This window comes from Rhinatrema bivittatum, chromosome 2, assembly GCF_901001135.1.
Source record: "Rhinatrema bivittatum chromosome 2, aRhiBiv1.1, whole genome shotgun sequence".
NCBI lineage: Eukaryota > Metazoa > Chordata > Amphibia > Gymnophiona > Rhinatrematidae > Rhinatrema > Rhinatrema bivittatum.
In genome coordinates, this window is record NC_042616.1 from 226,271,586 (window position 1) to 226,290,958 (window position 19,373).

The following is a 19,373-nucleotide window of genomic DNA, read 5'->3' on the forward strand; positions in this document are numbered from 1 at the left end:
CTGAGGTGGGCACCCACCTGGACATTAGAGACATTAACCCCGTTAGTAAGCACTAAGTCCGATAAAGCTCCCTCCTTGTAGGTTCCATTACCATTTGTTTGAACAGAGCCTCTTGCAGGGGATCCACTATCACTCTGCTTCTGGTAGATTCCACAGAAGGGATTCTCCAGTCTACGTCCGGCAGATTAAAATCTCCAGCAATTAGCACTTCTCCCTTCTTTCCCACCTTTTGGATGTCTTGGACCAGATCTCTGTCTGGTTCTTCTGTTTGAGTCTGAAGCCTGTAAACCACTCCAGTAAAAATGAATGCACAATCATTTTTTTTTTATAGGACAGCCCATAATGCTTTTTCTCTACCCCCCATTCCTTGCAGTTCAGTTGCTTGGATATTGTTTTTGACATAGAGCTGCTACTCCCTCTTTTCTGTCCTCTCTTAAGTTATAGCCTGGTATGGCTGTATCCCAATCATGAGAATCCATGAACCAAGTCTCCATAACAGCAACAATGTCCAAGTCCGCCTCCACCATTAGGTCCTGCAGGTCTGGGATTTTATTGCCCAGACTACTAGCCTTTGTGCTCATAGTTTTCCAGCCACTCTTCTTCAGATTACTGTTCTTCTTGGACTTCTTTTGTGCCTTATTCAGCTGACTTTTGTTATCCCCTTCACCCATTTCTTTGATATTTGGGGGGGGGGGTGACATTCCAAATTCTTCCTGCCACACCCATCCTCCAGTTTAAATGCCTTATGGCATAGGATTTGAATTCATCACTTAGGATCCTTTTTACTGCCAGAGACAGATATAAATCATCTTTGACATAGAGCCTTTTACTGTTCCATGCACGGCCCCAGCCCCCAATATATTCAAAATTTTGTTTTACACCAAGTTTTGAGCCATGCATTGAAGTTATCTTTATGGCTTAGCCTCTCTTTCCCCTTTCCATGAAACAGGTAACACCTCTGAAAAGGCAATAGTCTTCACCATCTGACTAATCTGCTTTGTCAGAGTCTGGAAATCTCTCTGTACCACTTGGATGTTGTTCCTAGCAAGGTCATTGGCTCCCAGATGGATGATAATATCAACTTCAAAGTCCTTGCTTTCTTCTTGGATAGCATTTCTACTAGCTGATGATCCTGAAAGGCTTTTAACTATAGTGTTTCCCTCAAAAAGAGTTCCCATGTTAGTGCCTCTAGTGATTGTCACCCAGCACAATAAGCTTTTTCTTAAGATTATTGGTTGTATTATTGAATTTCAGTGTTCATTGGATTTCTTCCTTCCTTTCAGATACCAATTCAATCTCCATTGCTAGATCTTCTTCATTATCTAATACAGAGAAGTCATTTTGTACTTGTGTCAATTGAGAGAGTGGGTTCTCCACATCACAGGTCTTATTCTGCCAGAGCCCACTGTAATCCATTTGTTCTTGTGTTCCTGTATGCTCTTTGTAAACTTAACATAGTTTAGAGCCTCAGTGTGTCTTAATCTGGCCCTGCTTGCCAACTCACCCAGGAATTAAACCTGTGACTTTTTGCATGCCAGTGAACAGCCTTTATCACCTGTGTTCATGCTTGTCCTGAGCTTCCTGTCACTCCCATGTAAGGTTTGGGTACGCTGCTTGCCTATACAGGACATTGACTGTATAGTATATAAACAGTTATGGTACTAAACACTATTGAGATGTGAATGTCAAATAGTGGCTTGCTGGAAAAATGCTCATACTAGTCTAGAAAGAAAGCTGGAGGGAGGAGTATGTGGGACAAGAAATGCTATGATGCAACTCCAGTTTTCAGTGACACTGACTGAGGAGTATTACGCACAGGTCATGATTACTACAAAAACTAATTGAACAGAAATTGACAAAAGAAAACTTTTTCTCCTAGGACAAGCAGGATACACTGGGTGTTTTTTTTATGGCAGTACTGCCATTTTTTATGGGAGTACTCCCAGTGCCCACGGACCATGTCCATCACGGATCCACATAAGGTTTGCATCCTCTGCTTGGGGGCCTCGCACGACATCCGTGGGTGTCATCCTTGTGACCAGATGACCCCCAAGGGCCGTCGGGCGCGCCTTGATAAGATGGAGAAGCTTTTCGGTTCTTCCAAGTCAGCTCCTTCCACTCCTGAATTGGAGCCCACAACGTGGAGAGATCGTGGGAAGCCCCTCGATGCACTCCTTCTTGCTGTTCCCCTCTCCAGCTCATTAAAGGATCGCGGGGATGGGTAAGAACTGTGGTGCTTTCACCGCTCTCCCGGACATCGGGATGCTCCACCTCCTTAGCACCGGGGAAAGACCAGGCCGAGCACCGTGGGAGATCCCGCAAGCATTGCCAACAGTCAGTGCTGACGCATGGCTTTGGTTCCAGTGTGGTACCAGCAGCTGCCGTATCGCCACCGAAGTGACACCGGCCATTGGGGGTCCCACCCCCCGATCTCCCTGGGAGTCCCAGGCATTCCCACACCGATATTCGTGCCGGGCACCGTGCCACCATATTAGGAGCTACCACCCAGGAAAAAGATCTAGGCATCTTAGTGGATAATACGTTAAAATCGTCTGCTCAGTGTGCTGCGGCAGTCAAAAAAGCAAACAATGTTAGGAATTATTAGGAAGGGAATGGTTAATAAAACGGAAAATATCATAATGCCTCTATCGCTCCTTGAATACTGTGTACAGTTCTGGTCGCCGCATCTCAAAAAAGATATAGTTACGATGGAGAAGGTACAGAGAAGAGCAACCAAAATGATAAAGGGGATGGAACAGCTCCCCTATGAGGAAAGGCTGAAGAGGTTAGGGCTGTTCACCTTGGAGAAGAGACGGCTGAGGGGGGGATATGATAGAGGTCTTTAAGATCATGAGAGGTCTTAAATGACTAGATGTGAATCGGTTATTTACACTTTCGGATAATAGAAGGACTAGGGAGCATTCCATGAAGTTAGTAAGTAGCACATTTAAGACTAATCGGAGAAAATTCTTTTTCACTCAATGTACAGTTAAGCTCTGGAACTTATTGCCAGAGGATGTGGTTAGTGCAGTTAGTGTAGCTGTGTTCAAAAAAGGTTTGGATAAGTTCTTGGAGGAGAAGCCCATTAACTGCTATTAATCAAGTTTACTTAGGGAATATCCACTGCTATTAATTGCATCAGTAGCTTGGGATCTTCTTGGTGTTTGGGTAATTGCCATCTTCTTGTGGCCTGGTTTGGCCTCTGTTGGAAACAGGATGCTGGGCTTGATGGACCCTTGGTCTGACCCAGCATGGCAATTCCTTATGTTCTTAAGAGCCTTTGACTTCTTTATTCTCGCTCAGTCTTGGCCTTACCGGACTTTCTGAAGGAGCTGGACCGCAGGGTGCAATCTGTGGTGCTCAAGGCACTTCAGTGTGTTAAGCTGCCGGTGCCACCAGCCCGTATTGTGCCCGAGCCTCCGCTGTCGATCCTAGTACCCCTGCTGGAGCTTCTGGACGTCCTTTTAGGCGCCCTACCAATGCAACCGGTGTCCGAGGGGTCTTCAGTCCCCCAATGGCCACTGAGGTACTCAGAGGAGGAAGATACAGCCAGAACCGTGTTCCCAAGGCCACAGTTCCCCGAGCCGTTTCCAGGTCCTTCCGGCCTCTAGTCCCCTCGATGCATGGGAACAGTCAATTCCCGCGGAGCCCTCGAGGCCTCCGAAGCTATTGGAGCCCACAGCTGATACCCCTCACTGGTCTTGTCCATGCCATGCTGGCCCTAGTGAGGAGGAAGGGCCTTACAACCCTTGGGGAGATGATGCCGTGGAGTCATCCTCAGACTACTCGGACGACGCTTTCTCCGAGTTCTCCCCGCCACAGAGGAATGGCGCCAGTTGCCCCCCCTCCCTCGAGGATCTGTCCTTCACAGGGTTTGTCAGGGATATGGCCGAAGCCATCCCCTTTTATTTGCTCACGGAGGAGGAGGCACGACTCAAAATGCTGGAAGTACTCCAGTTCATCAGCACTCCTAGGGAGATCATGGCGGTTCTCATCCATGACCTCTTCAAGGACCTCCTCCGGATGATGGAGCACCCAATTTCTATTTCCCCTGTCAATAGAAAGGCTGATGCCACTTACTTTGGTGCAGCAGGGCATGGGTTTGAGAAGTGGCACCTTCCCCACCAGTCGGCGGTTGTGGAGTCCACTTTAAAGAAGGCCCGTCGCTCCCACACACATGCCTCTGGGCCCCCTCCCCCCCCGGGGCAAGAGCATAGTGAGCTCGATGCCTTGGACAGGAAGATATTCCAGGGCGTTGTGCTGGTCGCCCGTATTGCCACCTACCAGCTGAACATGATCCAGTACAACCGGTAACCTCTGTTAACAGGTTCAGGACCTCACAGAGGGTTTGCCTCAACAGCAACAGGAGGCACTCTTCAGCCATCGTCCTGCTGGGTTTAGAAGCTGGCAAGCATAAGGTACAATCCACCTACTATGTCTTTGAGATGGCGGCCCACGTAGCCATGGCTGGCATTGGCGCCCACAGAATGGCCTGGCTCAGAGATTTTGACCTCCTTCTGGAGGTACAGGACAAGCTAGCTGACCTCCCCTGCACAGGTGCAACTTCTTTGGGGATAAGGTCCGGGATACGGTAGCACAATTGAAGGACCACCATGATACCCTTCAACAGCTCTCCTCAAGTGCCCCCAACACACTGTCCTCAGCCAGGAACCCAGAAGCTCTTCTACAGGCAGTGGACATATTATTCTCCGGCCTCCTGGGCTCGCATGACACGCACTAGCTCCAGGGGCCGCCCTCGCCAGCAGTGAGCACCTAGGCCTCAGCATGCCCCAGCCAAGGGTTTTTGACTGGCTGTGAGAGAGCATGAGTCAGTCAAGCGCACCCCTGACGCTGGATTCCGCAGTAGGAGGCAGGCTTCTTGGCTTCACCCATCACTAGGAAGAGATCACTTCGGACTGCTGGGTCCTTACCATCATCCGTCAGGGGTACCATCTCAACTTCTGCCAGTTACCAGAGGCTTTTCCTTCATGTCCATCATGGGGTTGGTCCGCTCAACAGGATGTACTTCAAATGGAACTCTCCGCGCTTCTGTCAGCAGGCGCGGTAGAGCCAGTCCCTCACCCCCAGCAGGGCCAAGGATTCTATTCGAGGTACTTCCTCATTCCAAAACAGAATGGCAGCTTGTACCCCATACTCGACCTTAAGGCGTTGAAGAAGTTTCTTGCAAGAGAAAAGTTCAAGATGGTCTCTCTGGGCATGCTGATTCCCCTCTTCAAAAGAGGAGACTGGCTCTGCTCCCTCGATCTCAAGGAGGCTTACACTCACATAGCCATTTTCCCCGGCCACAGAAAATTCCTCTGCTTTGTATGGGGAAGGCTCATTACCAGTACAGGGTGCTGCCTTTCGGATTGGCCTCAGCTCCTCACGTTTTCACCACGTGCCTGGTGGTGATGGCGGCCTATTTCAGGCGTTGGACAATGCATGTTTTCCCATACTTAGATGACTGGTTGGTCAAGAGCAATTCCCACGCAAGGGCCTTGAGTGCTTTAGCAGTTATGGTGCAGACGCTACAAGCCTTGGGGTTTGTCATCAATTACCCCAAACCTTATCTCTGCCTGTCTCCTGAGTTGGACTTCATAGGAGCCAGACTAGACACTGTACAGGCAAAAGTGTTTCTGTCCCGGGATCGGGCTCTTGCCCTTGCCTCGCTGGCAGCCTTTATTCACAGCAGCTGGCAGGTGACCACCAGTCTTCTGTTCATTCTGTTGGGCCACATAGCAGCTTTGGTCCACGTTACCCCTCTCACATGCCTGTGCTTGTGGAGGGCTCAGTGGATCTTGAGGTCGCAGTGGCAACAGACCTCCCAGGACCTCGAGACTCACGTTGCAGTCACGGCACCTTTGCATTCATCTCTGTCCTGGTGGGGAAAACCTTTACAATTTGGAGCAGGGAATTCCCTTCCAAACTGCCCCACCTCAAGTGATCCTAACCACCGATGCCTCTCCCCTGGGCTGGGGAGCCCATTGGGGGGGGGGGGGTCATCCACACGCAGGGTCTCTGGACCGCTCACGAAGCAGGCTGTCACACTTTCTGGAGCTTCGGGTTATCCAGTTCGCCTTATGGGCATTCAGAAACCGGTTGTCACAAAGGGCAGTCCTGATACAGACAACCAGGTGGCTATGTGGAATATCAACAAACAGGGAGGTACGGACTCGTTCCTCCTCTGTCACGAGTCTGCGCAGGTGTGGACCCAGGCCCTGTCGCAGGGGATGTCGCTATGAGTGACACATCGGCCCAGAAATCTGAACATGCTGGCGGACCGGCTGAGTCGCTCCTTCCAGCCGCACGCATAGTCCCTCAACCCGGAGGTAACGGCCAAGCTCTTTCATCGGTGGGGTACACCAAAAGTGGACCTCTTCGCCTCCCCTCACAATCACAAAGTGAACAAGTTTTGCTCCCTGTCACTGGGGGATGGTCGCCTGACCTGCAATGCCTTCTCCCTCCATTGGGGAAAGATCTTTTCTATGCATACCCTCCTCTCCTGCTCCTCTTGAAGACGTTGCTGAAGCTTCAGCAGGACAGAGGGACCATGATCCTAGTGGCATCCTTTTGGCCCCAACAGATTTGGTTCCCGCTTCTGCAGGACCTGTTGGCCAGGGCCCCCATCTGGCTGAGGACTGCGTTCAATCTGCTCCCGCAGAACCAGGGCACCCTGCGCCATCCAAACCTCCGGGCATTGGCTCTGACAGCTTGGATGTTGAACGCGTAGTCCTTCAGCCCTGGCGCTCTCGGACAGTATTTCCCAGGTGCTGGTGGCTTCTAGGAAGCCGTTCATCAGGAATTCCTATAGCTTGAAGTGCGGAAGATTCTCTCCATCTGGTGTGTGGGGCATGCTTTGGATCCATTCAGATGCCGCCTCCTCCCCCAGCTGTTCGACTACTTATGACACCTTTCTAAGTCTGGCCTTCAAACCAGTTCGGTTTGGGTTCATCTTAGTGCTGTCAGTGCGTACCATCGAGGTGTCTCTGGCACGGCCGAGTCGGTGCAGCCTTTGGGAGGCTGTTTTATGAGGGGCTTGCTCCAGCTGAAGCCTCCTCTTCGGCCTCCTGTTGTGTCCTGGGACCTCAACATTGTCCTAGCGTAGCTTATGCGCCCTCCTTTTGAGATGCTGTGTTCCTGTGACCCGAAGTTCCTCACTTGGAAAGTTATTTTTCTGGTGACAATTACTTCTGCTTGTAGAGTCAGTGAGCTTCAGACCCTGGTCACATACCAACCATACATGATCATGTGGTCTTGCATACGCACCCTAAGTTTCTGTCTAAATTTGTGATTGATTTCCACCTTAATCAGTCCATCATTCTACCCACTTCTTTCCTAGGCCTCATTCCCACCCAGGGGAACAAGTTCTTTATAGCTTGGACTGCAAGAGGGCCTTCGCTTTCTATCTAGATTGCACAGCTGACCATAGGCAGTCCACTCAGCTCTTTGTGTTCTTCGATACCAATAGGCTGGGGAGGGCAGTGGGTAAACAAACCTTATCCAACTGGCTGGCGGATTGCATTGCTTCTGCTATGCGCTGGCAGGCAGAGTAAAGGCTCACACTATGGGGGTCATGGCGAAGTCGGTAGCTCATTTGCGAGCTGTCCCTGTTGAAATTTGCCTGCTCGCACCCTGGAGTTCTCTTCACACGTTTGTGGCTCATTACTGCCTGGATAAGGATGGGTGTCAGGACAGTGCCTTTGGTCAATCCGTCCTGTGCAATCTGTTCCAAGCCTGAACCCAACTCTTCCTGTTTGTGTTTCTAGTGGTACAAGATAGTCCCCTGCTGACCTACAGAGCTGCAGTTATTGGTGTGTCCATTGGCAGTTTGGTCGCTGTTGGTCTCCTCTGCTATGTGACCAGGCTGGAGCTTGGTATTCACCCACATGTGAGGACTACCAACCTGCTTGTCCTAGGAGAAAGCACAGTTGCTTACCTGTAACAGGTGTTCTCCTAGGACAGCAGGATGTTAATCCTCAGGAATCCTGCCCGCCTCCCCACTGAGTTGGGTTCTCCTAACAGTTTGTTTTATTTTTTCACTCATTTTTCTATGTTGCAAGACTGAAGGCGGCCTCACGTGAACGTGTGGATAGTGGCATGCTGGGCATGCTCACTGTGCTGGTCAAAGCTTTGACAAAGGTTTTCTGTGCAGGGCTCCTTTGGATGTCACCCAAAGGACTAACATCATGCTGTCCTGGGAAAATACCTGTTATAGGTAAGCAACTGTGCTTTTCTATTTTCCATCTTATCAGTGTATTCAGTAATTTCTTTCCCAAATAATTTTTATGAGAGAGTATTTGCCCTAATCGAGTGCATAATAGTCCAGACTTCAGGAAGGAACCAGGTAGATTACTAAAACTGGATATTTAAAGAAAATGTCTGCTAACCTGAAAAATCAGATCTAATACAGTAATATTGATTATTTTTTTACCCTAATAGCAATGGAATTCCATGAAAACCTTCATACTATAGGAGCAAAAGAAGGATTAAAAGAAAGGAAACTACATAAAGCTCTGGAGAGCTTTACTTGGAATATTACAATTTTAAAGGTATTAATTGACTTTTTTATACTACAATGTAACTATTTTGCTTATCGCAGCTATACATCTCCCTCAGCCCTATGGTAATTCACAATTGGCCATTTGCAATTTCCTTTCTTGCATGTTGGTTTAAATAGATTGAGTTGCTGAAACATTGTTCATATAGTAAAAAATATACATTTTTTCAAAACATAATCTAAGTATATTAATACCATTTTAGAGTTGTGTATTTTTAGCTCATTTTTTTGAGTAGAGAGTTTATATAAATTTGAAAGGTTTAGAGACACACAATTATGTTACATTCTTTTTTGTAAACATTATTTTTCACGAATGCTTGATGCATGAATACAATCCTGAATAAAAGTTTGTGATTCCCAAGTATATTAATAATTTCACATTATCATTTATTTTTTTATTTATTTGTTTTTATATACAGACATGCGATCAAGATATCATATCAGTTCACATAACTGACCAGTAAATAAGACAGGAGCTGCTTAGTTTTTACAGTATAACTTAGAACATTTAATAGGACACTAACTATATTACAAGTGCTAATGTAAGGATGGTGTAAAACATATAGAAGATATGGCTTAGGAATGGTTGTATTTACAATATAGCTTAGGACAGTTTTACATTAAACTATGAACAGTTTACAAGAAACTAACTATAATACATGTGCGAAGGTAAAAATTAGTGGTTTGCATGTTAGATACATTCATACTAGGAGGTGGGAGGGATTAGGCAAGATAGATTGGATGCGGATAAGATAGGATGTGAGCAATGGGATTGGTTGGGGGAGGGGGTTAGACGGAATGATGTATGTTGAATTTTACAAAAAAAGGGGAGTGAGGGAAAGTAATGGTTTAGGAAGGGTGTGGAGGAGGGGGCATTGAGATAGTGGGGATGCTTTCACATGTAGGTGTGGCTAGAATTGAATAGTGTATTATTGGGTTAGGTTTCTGGTGGGAAGGCTTTTCGGAAAAGCCATGTTTTGAGGAGTTTTTTGAAGGTTTGTGTCGAGAGTTCCATTCTGAGCTGGAGTGGAAGGGAGTTCCATAGTGTGGGGCCGGCTACTGATATGGAACATTTTCTAACTGAGGGAGAGGTGTGCTGCTTTGGGAGGGGGGGGGGGTGGTGAGGAGTCCAGATTCGGTGGATCGGAGGCTTCTTTGTGGGGTGTAGAGGAGGAGTACTGTGGTTAACCAGTCCATCTTGTTGTTCCTTTTTTTTGTGGATGAGGGTAAGGGTTTTGTGTTGGATTCTGTGGATGATGGGTAGCCAGTAAAGATTTTTGAGGATGGGGGTGATGTGGTCGCATTTTCTGTTTGTGATGGATCTAGCGGCAGGTTTTATAGTACCTGTAGGGGTTTGAGGAGGGAGGCAGGGAGGCCAAGGAGGGGAGGGAGTTGCAGTAGTCTAGCTTGGAGAAGAGTAGCGTTTTGAGGACGGTTCGATAGTCTTGGGCGTGGAGGAGCGGTTTGAGCTTTTTTAGTGTTTGAAGTTTGAAGAATCCGTCATTGATCATTGTGGTGATGTTTGAGGTTTAGTTCATTGTCAATGGTTACTCCAAGGTTCTTTACGGTATGCATGAGTTGGATCTTTGTGCAGTTAGGTGTGTGGTTTATGGCGGGGAGTATGGTATGGTTGTTTGCTATGTGTATGATTTCAGCCTTGTTTTGGTTGAGGGAGATGGACAGGACAGTTGTGAGAGTATTTGGATTATTTTGGGCTGGAGTTCGTTCCAGATTTTTAGTGTGTGTTCAATGGTTTTGTTTACGGGGAGTAAGATTTGTAGGTCATCTGCATAAACATAGTATGTGAGGTTTGATTCGGAGAAGAACTTGGAGAGGGAGTAGAGGTATAAGTTGAATAGTGTGGATAAGAGGGATGAGCCTCGCAAGATGCCGTGAAGCAGTGGTATCTTCGAGGATTCTGTTTATTTTTACTTTGAAGGTTCTGTCTGTGAGATGATTTGAACCATTTGATTGTGGTGTCGCATAGTTCAATTTCTTTGAGTCTGTTTAGTAGTGTTTCATGGTTGATGGTGTCGAACGCAGAGGAGATGGCGGAGTATCAGTAGGTAGGATTGGCCACAGTCAAGTCCTCAAAGGATTGTATCGGTGAGGAGAAGTGTTTCAGTGCTGAACAGTTTTCTGAAGCCGTGTTGTGTGGGTAGAAGGATGTTATGATCTTCTAGGTAGTCTGAGAGTTGGTTGTTGACTGTTTTTTCGAGGATCTTAGCTATGAAGGGAAGGTTGGAGATGGGTCTGTAGTTGGCTGGGTCAGATTTGTCGAGGTGGGGTTTTTTGAGGATGGGTTTGACAACTGTGTTTTTGAGTTGGGGAATATGCCTTGTTCGAAGGATATGTTGATTGTCTGCTGTGGATCTGGCGATGAGGTTGGGTACGAGTTTTAGGAGTTTGATCGGGATTGGGTCCAGTGGGGTGGCAGGGTTCATCTTTCAAATGATGGATTCAATTTTGGTGGATGCAACAGGTTCAAAATGAGGCCAAGTAATGTGTGGGGAGGGTGAGTTTGGTGGTACCATGTTGACTGTGGGGGACCCTGGCAATAATGTTGGAGACTTTGTCCTTGAAGAAGTGTGCTATGTTTTCGCAGTTGATGGTGGAGGTGTCATAGGAAGTTGTGTTCTGAATTGGGTTGGTCAGGTCAGTGACATAGGAGAATAGTGTCCTGGGGTTGAATTGATAGTCGTGGATTTTTTTTGTGTGTAGAAATCTCGCTTCACTTTGTCAAGGGCAGTTGTGTATCTGTGAAGTATTGTTTTGTATTTGTCTTTCAGTTCTGGTGTTGGCATTCTTCTCTATTCATGGTTTGTTTAACTGAAACTGTTTTAATGCAAAAAAAAAAGGTTATAAATAAAATAATTCTATGTTTCTTTAGACATAATATACAAAGTAGGAACAACAAGACGTTCAAAATTAGTGTATATGAAATAGTAAGTGAGCCTTAGTTTCCTTAATGCAATTAGTTAGTTAAAAAAATCAGGTGCTTAAATAATTAGGTAACAAATAAACCACCTGCAGAGTAAATCTGCATGACTGAGTTTGGGCACCTGTCCTATATAAAGGTCCAAAAAATGTAGAGTGGTCCTCACCATAAAAGTTAGTAGGAATTCATCATGGCATGATGAAAAGATTTTCAGAAGACCTGCAAAAGTATAGTTGATGCTCATATGTCTGGACAGGGTTACAAGTCCATTTCTAAACTTGTGGAGCTTGGTTCATCTGCTATTAGTTTACAAATGGAAAATGTTGAAGACTACAATGACTCTACTCAGGAGTGATCATTCTGCCAAGATCACCCTAAGAGCAAAGCGGAAAATCATCCACAAAGTCACATAGACCCCAGACTATAACATCTAAAGATCTGAAGGCTTTTCTCACTGCAGCTGATATGAGATTTCATGCATCAATCATCAGAAAAAAAAACTGAATGGTAATGGTGTTCATGGGAGAGTAGTTAGGAAGAAACTACTGCTCTCTAAAAAAAAAAAAAAACCCCCAACAAAAAAACCAAAACCCTATTCCCACCTCAGCTTCAAAGAGCATCTGGATGATTCGCAAAGCTTGTGGAATAATGTTCTCTGGACACTTGCATTAAAGATTAGAACTTTTCAGTCACAATACATGTTTTGCTAGCAAAAAAAGCACCGCCTTCCAAAGTAAGAGCTTCATCCAGACCTGTCAACATAGTGGTGAAGCTTTAATGTTGTGGGGCTGTCTACTGCATAATCATGTCAGTGGATTAGCATTATTAATGAACTTTATATCAGAAAATTCTAGAGGAGACTATCAGGCCATCCATATGTGAGATGAAGCTGAATCTGAATCTAAAGTGGGTCATGCAACAAGACAATGACCTTAAACATTCGAGAAAATATACTACAGGATAGCTGAAGAAGAGATTTTGTGTTTTGGATTGACCAAGTCAAAGTCCTGATCCTAAAACATAGTTTAGGACAGTGAAGGAATTCAAAAGGGCATAGGATAAACACTGTGGATCCCTAGAAGTGAGAGAAGTGACATGAGGAAAGAGGCAGGATCCTTCATACTTCGGACAAAAAGAGACTTTTTCGCCAGCAGAATTCATGACCTAGAATTTGATGCCAAAGCTCTCTTCGTCTATGTTTCCCAACTCACGAAAACCATTGCCCCTGCTATCTCAGAGAGGAACATGCACAAGTCAAAGCAGAAGAACTCTCATTGTACTTCCAGAAAAAAATCTCAAACACCCTAGCACTGCTACCCTCCAACACTACTCCACCCCAGATCATTCCCACCATTCCTACGAATGCCGGAGCCAAACTTGAGACCTTCGAACCCACCTCACCCAAGGACATTGAATCCCTCCTTAAGAGACTGAAACCCTCCACCCATTCGTCAGATCACATACCCACAAAGCTTCTGCTACGCATCCCAGACACCATCTCAGGACCACTAGCAGACATCATAAACTGCTCCTTATCTCACGGAATATATCCAGACTCACTGAAAACTGCTTCTCTCAAACCCCTTCTGAAGAAACCCAACCTAGATGCCCAGGAACTCTCCAACTTCCGCCCTATATCCAACCTCCCTTTTGTTGCTAAAATCACCGAGAAACTGGTCAACACCCAACTCTCGGAATACCTTGAGGAACACAATATTCTCTACCCATCTCAATACGGTTTCCACAAAATCCTATAGCACGGAAACTTTACTCCTTTCCCTCATGGATCACATCATCATGGGTCTGGACAAAGGACATTCATTCCTTTTAGTTCTACTTGACATCTCTTCGGCATTCGATACGGTGAAACACTCCATGCTATTAAACCACCTCTCAGACATCGGTCTATCAGGATCCGTACACAGATGGTTCGATTCTTTCCTAAGCAACAGAAGCTTCAAAGTTAAAATCAACAAAGAATCACCCAGCTTTACATCATCAGTAGGAGTTCCCCAAGGATCCTCCTTATCTCCCACCCTTTTCAACATCTACCTCCTCCCCCCCTGTCATCTGCTAAAAAACCTAAAATTAACACATTATCTCTGCGAAGACGACGTACAGATTCTGATCCCCATAAGAGTCCCTCCCAAATACTCTTATATTCTGGGAAAATTGCCTCAAATAAACCACCTCCTTAAAAGACTGAACCTGGTCCTGAATGCATCCAAGACAGAACTCCTTATCTCGCCTGACCACACCACTACCTCACTTCAGTCCCCTCTCACTACCCAAATCACACAAGTAAGAGATCTTGGAATAATCCTCGACAACCGTATGAATTTTAAAAAATCTATTAACACTACGAAGGACTGCTTTTACAAACTTCAAGTCCTAAAAAGGCTCAAACCCCTCTTCTACTTCCATGATTTCAGGACAGTCCTCCAAACCACGCTCTTTGCCAAGATCGACTACTGTAATGCACTTTTCCTGGGGCTCCCCTTCTCCCCTTCTCCACCATAAAACCACTACAGATGCTCCAGAACGCAGCAGCTAGAGTCTTGACCAATACCAATCGTGGAGACCACATCACTCCTGTTTTACAGAGCCTGCATTGGCTACCAATAAACTATAGAATCTTACACAAGTCCCTCACTATAATCCACAAAACTATCCACAATCAACTCCTGCTTGACCTCCAGATCCCTCTCAGACTCCACACTTCATCCAGACCCATCAGAGAAATATACAAAGGTTCTCTACACGCTCCCTCAACAAAAGCCACACGCCACACCGCCACCAAAGAACGAGCATTCTCGATAGCAGGACCTACTATTTGGAATAACATTCCACCGGACCTCAGACTGGAACCCTGCCTACTAACTTTTCGGGAAAAAATCAAAACCTGGCTATTCTGCCAAGCTTTCCCATAATCGGTCCGAATCAGGAATTGGTCCAAATCGTGAATCCGGACATTTGAAACCCGCCTCACTATATAAGTAGCTATGCCCCTTATATTCACTTTGGTTATCTCTCTCTCTTCTCTTTCTCCGGATCCCAAGTTGATACTCCTTTGTTAAATGTAACTTCTGCTTCCATAAATGACCTCTTGTTAATTGGTCAGTAATGAATGTTAACCCCCAGGTTCTATGTAAACCGATCAGATTTGACCCTGTCATGAAGGTCGGTATATAAAAGAATTAAATACAGTTAAAAAATCTGACAGCAGAAAACTGACATGAACTATATAGTCTGGGGGGGGGGCAGTCTGGGAAAGCAAGCAAACACAGGGGTGATGTACCAGTGTAAATCAAATAGTACAAGAGGAAGTATAGGTATACAAATTATCAAGGGGAATGACTTACAGATGCGACACCTATTACCCTTAACCAATTAACCATGACACAACTCAAACAAGTAATCTACAAGTCCCAGACTCCAATGGTCTGTAAATCATATAGGATGTGAGCTAGCTGGGCAGAGGAGATGGGCAATTGTCCTTTTCTGCTGTCATTTTCTATGTAATCCAAAAATAGATCACTTGCTCATTGTAATGTTTCATCATAGCATCCAGAGTCCCAACACAGGCTGTATTTCAATGCTCGACATCTGTATCAGGGGAACTTCTGACAGTGCAGTCTATCAATATCTACATGGACTGACTGCCATCTTTCTGCAACAGCGTTTGTTGAGTTTTGTCATGTTTCCCAGAATTTGACTCAACCATCATGTTAAATCATTTTTCCTATTTTACAGATGGAAATAAATGTTTTAGGTTAAATTTTGCTTGTAAACTAAGTCTGTTTCTGTAATGTTTGGCCAGCCTCTCACCCCAACATGCTTCGGCCTCTGCTAATGACTCCAACTCCACCACCCTCTCTCTTAGGCGTACACGCGCACCCTTGATAGCTATAAAGGCCAAATACTGGGAAAGTAACTTGCAGCACTTGTCAATGATGTTAGCATGGCGGGGTATTTAAACCCCCGCTGCGCTCTCAGCTGATACCTCAGCAACAGGTCTCCGTGTTCCTTGCCTTGTTACCCTGTGCCTTGCCTCCTTGTCCTGCCTCCTTGCTTTGTTCTTGCCTTGCCCTGCCTCTTTGTGGCCTTGCCCTGTCTGCTCTGCCTTGTCTTGTTTCTCAGGGTCCTGTCTTGTCTGCCTTGGCCTGATTCCTGCTTCTGACCTCTGCTACTAACATAGACTACTCTTCTGAATTATCACCTGTCCTGACCACTGCTTGGATCCAGATGCTGTTTGCTGCCTACCTGCCCCAACCTAGGCCTGAAACCAGTTATCGCTGCCAGACCTAACCACTGCTCACACCATGACTTCATCTGACCACTCCTTACAGGATTTTTGCCTAAGCCCTGCCAGCCCCTGGAACCCAAGGGCTCAACTTGCAGGTAATAGGGCTGGTATAGGTGAAGCTCCAGTCCCAGTAAGAGCGACTCCGGGGGGGGGGGGGGGGTGGTCACGTGAAGCGGTGAAGCAGAGAGGACGCTCCCTGCTCTGGCTCTGTGCCCCACTCTCCTGAAATCAGTGAAATTCTCATGCATCCTAGCCTGTGTTAACCCAATCCACAGCAGGTAAACAACTTTCATGTCTATCGAGAAATTTGTTTAAATCTGGAAGCAATATGCCTCTGAAAGGAAACAAAAAAGACAAAGAAAAAAGCCCGGGACCCGGGGAAAAGATGGCGGATAGCGAGACGCAGCATGGCCTAACGGAGCTTGCTACAGCTCCAGAGGCACAAAATGAGCACACGATAAATATGACAGATGCGGTAGTGAAAGCCCTAGCCGGCCGATTTGATGAGCTATCCTCGCAATTTAAGGAGTTGAAAGACTCAATTGCTGAGGTACACCCGCGACTCAAAAATGTCGAAGGCAGAGTCTCTTCACTGGAGGATGACAATATCGCCATGCTGCAGAAGCTTACAGCTTTAGAAAAACTAACCACAGCGCAGTCAGAAAAATTAGACAACATGGAAAATTGGGCTTGCCGAAGTAACGTACGTATAACTGGCTTCCCTGAGTCCGTCAGTGACACAAATCTGGAATCGTGCTTAGAAACCTGGCTTCCCGAGGCTTTGATGCTCCCTGAGCTTAAGGAGCAGTTTCATGTTGAACGGGTGCACAGATTAGGCCGCAAGAAAGGAGGAGAGCAAAGGCCACGCATAATCATCGCCAAAATGCTAAATTGGTCCCACAAGCAAAAAATAATGCAAGTTTACAGATGCTGAAATCAGTTTGTTTCAAGATTTCTCTGCGCAACTTACACAGCGACGCAAAAAACTTAGCCTTTTCTGCATTGATCTCTATAAAAGGAATATACGGTTCCAGCTTGCCTATCCAGCCACCTTACGGATTCAACATGAAGGGAAAGAACATAATTTTTTGGAAATAGAGGCAGCGAAAAATTTCGTGGCAAGTCTCAAAGGAGATGGAACATCTGTTCATTCTAATATCCAGGGTTAACAAGCCAGGTGCGGTTCCCAGAAATGACGATCACAGATATCTCTTCAGCAAACAAGTGGACAATTGTCTCTTAGTAAAGGAACTAAGATTAAACTAATTTACCTCTTACCTACTGATAATACTTATGAAGAAAGGGAGGTCTGCACAGGCACACATTGGTCAAACAAATTGTTAAATTAGACCACAAGCCCCCTACAATGACAACCTGTTCATATGGCTCTAATTAAGTGCAAAAACAATCATCTGGAATATCCTCTGCATACGGGACCTATTGCCTATGGCGAGCGGCATGCACAGTTTTGCTGCTGCTGGACTAGTTTATTGCTGTATCAGCAGGATTACTGCGGAAACCTACGACATCAGTTAAGATCGCAGGGCATTAGGAGGAACAGGATACCATTAAAGCCATATTTCTTCCGACTTCTGATCCAAGACAGCCAGAGACAATACACGGGATAATACAGACCATGGCCCTATGGACAAAAAGGCTGACCATTGGATGTACGGATGTCTGAAGCCTTCCTGATATTGTTCTTATCTCAGCAAGCAAAAAAAAAAAAAAAGACTGCGTCTTGGAGCCCTTACTGAGGTGCAAGAATACATTGACTTCTATTGACTCACTGATATCTTGTGGATCCCATGATCACTATACACTCTACCTGTTTGCTTGTTTACCAGTTTCTATTCAGTTTTAAGTAATTTCTCTTTTTAGGCATGTTCAGTTCATACAATATGATCGTTAGCATAACTGATGAGGGAGATTGGGGCTGAAGCACATCAATTCGTGCCCCCTTCAACTCCTCGAACCCCAGTTGAGGAGGAAATGATAAGTTTTGTTAAGAAAAGGGAGAGAGGGCAGGGGGGTTGAATATAGGGCATTTCTTGCATTCTGGCTTTTTTTTTTTTCTGTATAAGGGTATGGGGAATGGCAGGTAATCAATTTGACAAAATTTTAATCTGGCCTAGATGTGGGACGCATTGGATTTATGACTGGACATCACAAAACCAGACTATGGGCTTAGGCTGGGAGGCCCATGGTCTTCAATCAGAGCAGTATTCTTTCAGGTACTATCTTCATACTGCTGTTACTTAAGGTTTTATGAGACTAGTAAGTCTTAATGTCAACTGTTTAGGTAGCTCCATAAAACATTCTAAGGTTCTTCAAATTCTCAAATGCTCAAAAGTACATATAGCATGTTTTCAAGAAATCCATCTAACTATGGAAGAGAGCAAAAAATTACAAAGAGAGTGGGTAGGAAGTCTTTACTTTGCCCCAGCATTAGGGAAAAAAGCTGTAGTAGCAATCCTTATACACAAAAACATCTCCTTTCAAGTTGAGAACACAATTGTTGATCCAGAAGGTCGATATATATTAATTATAGGAAATTGAATGGTAAAGAGATCACGATCAGTAATCTATATGGTCCCAACTCCCCAATCCAAATTTTTTCAATAATATAGCTAACATACTTCTAACACCTGGCAAAGGCTGGTTCATGTTGATGGGGGACTTTAATAGTGTGCATGATCCAACCATAGATAGGACCCCTATGAAAATTACCCCCTCTCAACAGAGGCAACAGACCAGTATTAGTCAGCTATTCCATAGATTATGACTTGGATTTGTGGCAGACTCTACACACAGATGAACGTGATTATACCCATGTTTTCAAAGCTCACGGCACTTTATCACAAATTTATTTATTTATTTAACAGTTTTTAATATACCGGTATTCGAATATACATCCTATCAGTTTACAAGTAACATAACAGAGGAATTGATTATATTTTGGGATCCACGACTTGCTTCCCATTTATACTGGTATAGGGCAAGTGGCGGTTTCCGACCATGCATTAATATGGGCAGATTTAAATTTGGAAGAGACAGTGATACAAGGGAGGTGGTGGAAATTTACATCATATTTGAAGGAGGATACTAATTTTAAAACTTTTATTCAAACTAAATGGGACCAATTCCAAGAATTAAATGCACAACACAGGAATGATCCTAGGCTGCTCTGGGAAACCAGTAAAGCCGTCCTTCGAGGGGAAATCATTTCTTACCTTCGGCATAGTAATAAACTGTTAAATGCCGAAATACTAAAGCTAGATGGTCAATTGAAAGAAGCCAAACAGATTATGATTCAGAACCTGTCCAGAGCCAACTCCACACAATATCATGCCATTTTGAGTTCCCTATAAGCCCATTTACACCAAAGAGCTCTAAAATCTTTACAATTTAAGGAACATTCCTACTTTAGATATGGCAATAAGTCAGGAAAGCTACTATCAACTATAATCAAAATACATCTGAGTAAAGCAAACATTTAAAAGTTTGACTCCTCTTGGGACCCAGGCAGTTCGGGGGGCCAGAGATCAGTAAAGTAATGAGAGATTTTTATG

General features: G+C 45.2%; 1 protein-coding gene across 9 annotated transcripts in view; it reads left to right on the forward strand.

Annotated features, from left to right (window-relative positions):
• The window catches only part of PLCL2 (phospholipase C like 2), a 375,002-nt gene that overhangs the window by 317,896 nt on the left and 37,733 nt on the right, over positions 1-19,373 (forward strand). For all 9 annotated transcript variants that reach the window (XM_029589255.1, XM_029589256.1, XM_029589251.1 and 6 more), the window contains one exon: positions 8,440-8,549. In XM_029589255.1, coding sequence (XP_029445115.1) covers positions 8,440-8,549 — 110 coding nt within the window. The remainder of the gene's footprint in view (positions 1-8,439; positions 8,550-19,373) is intronic.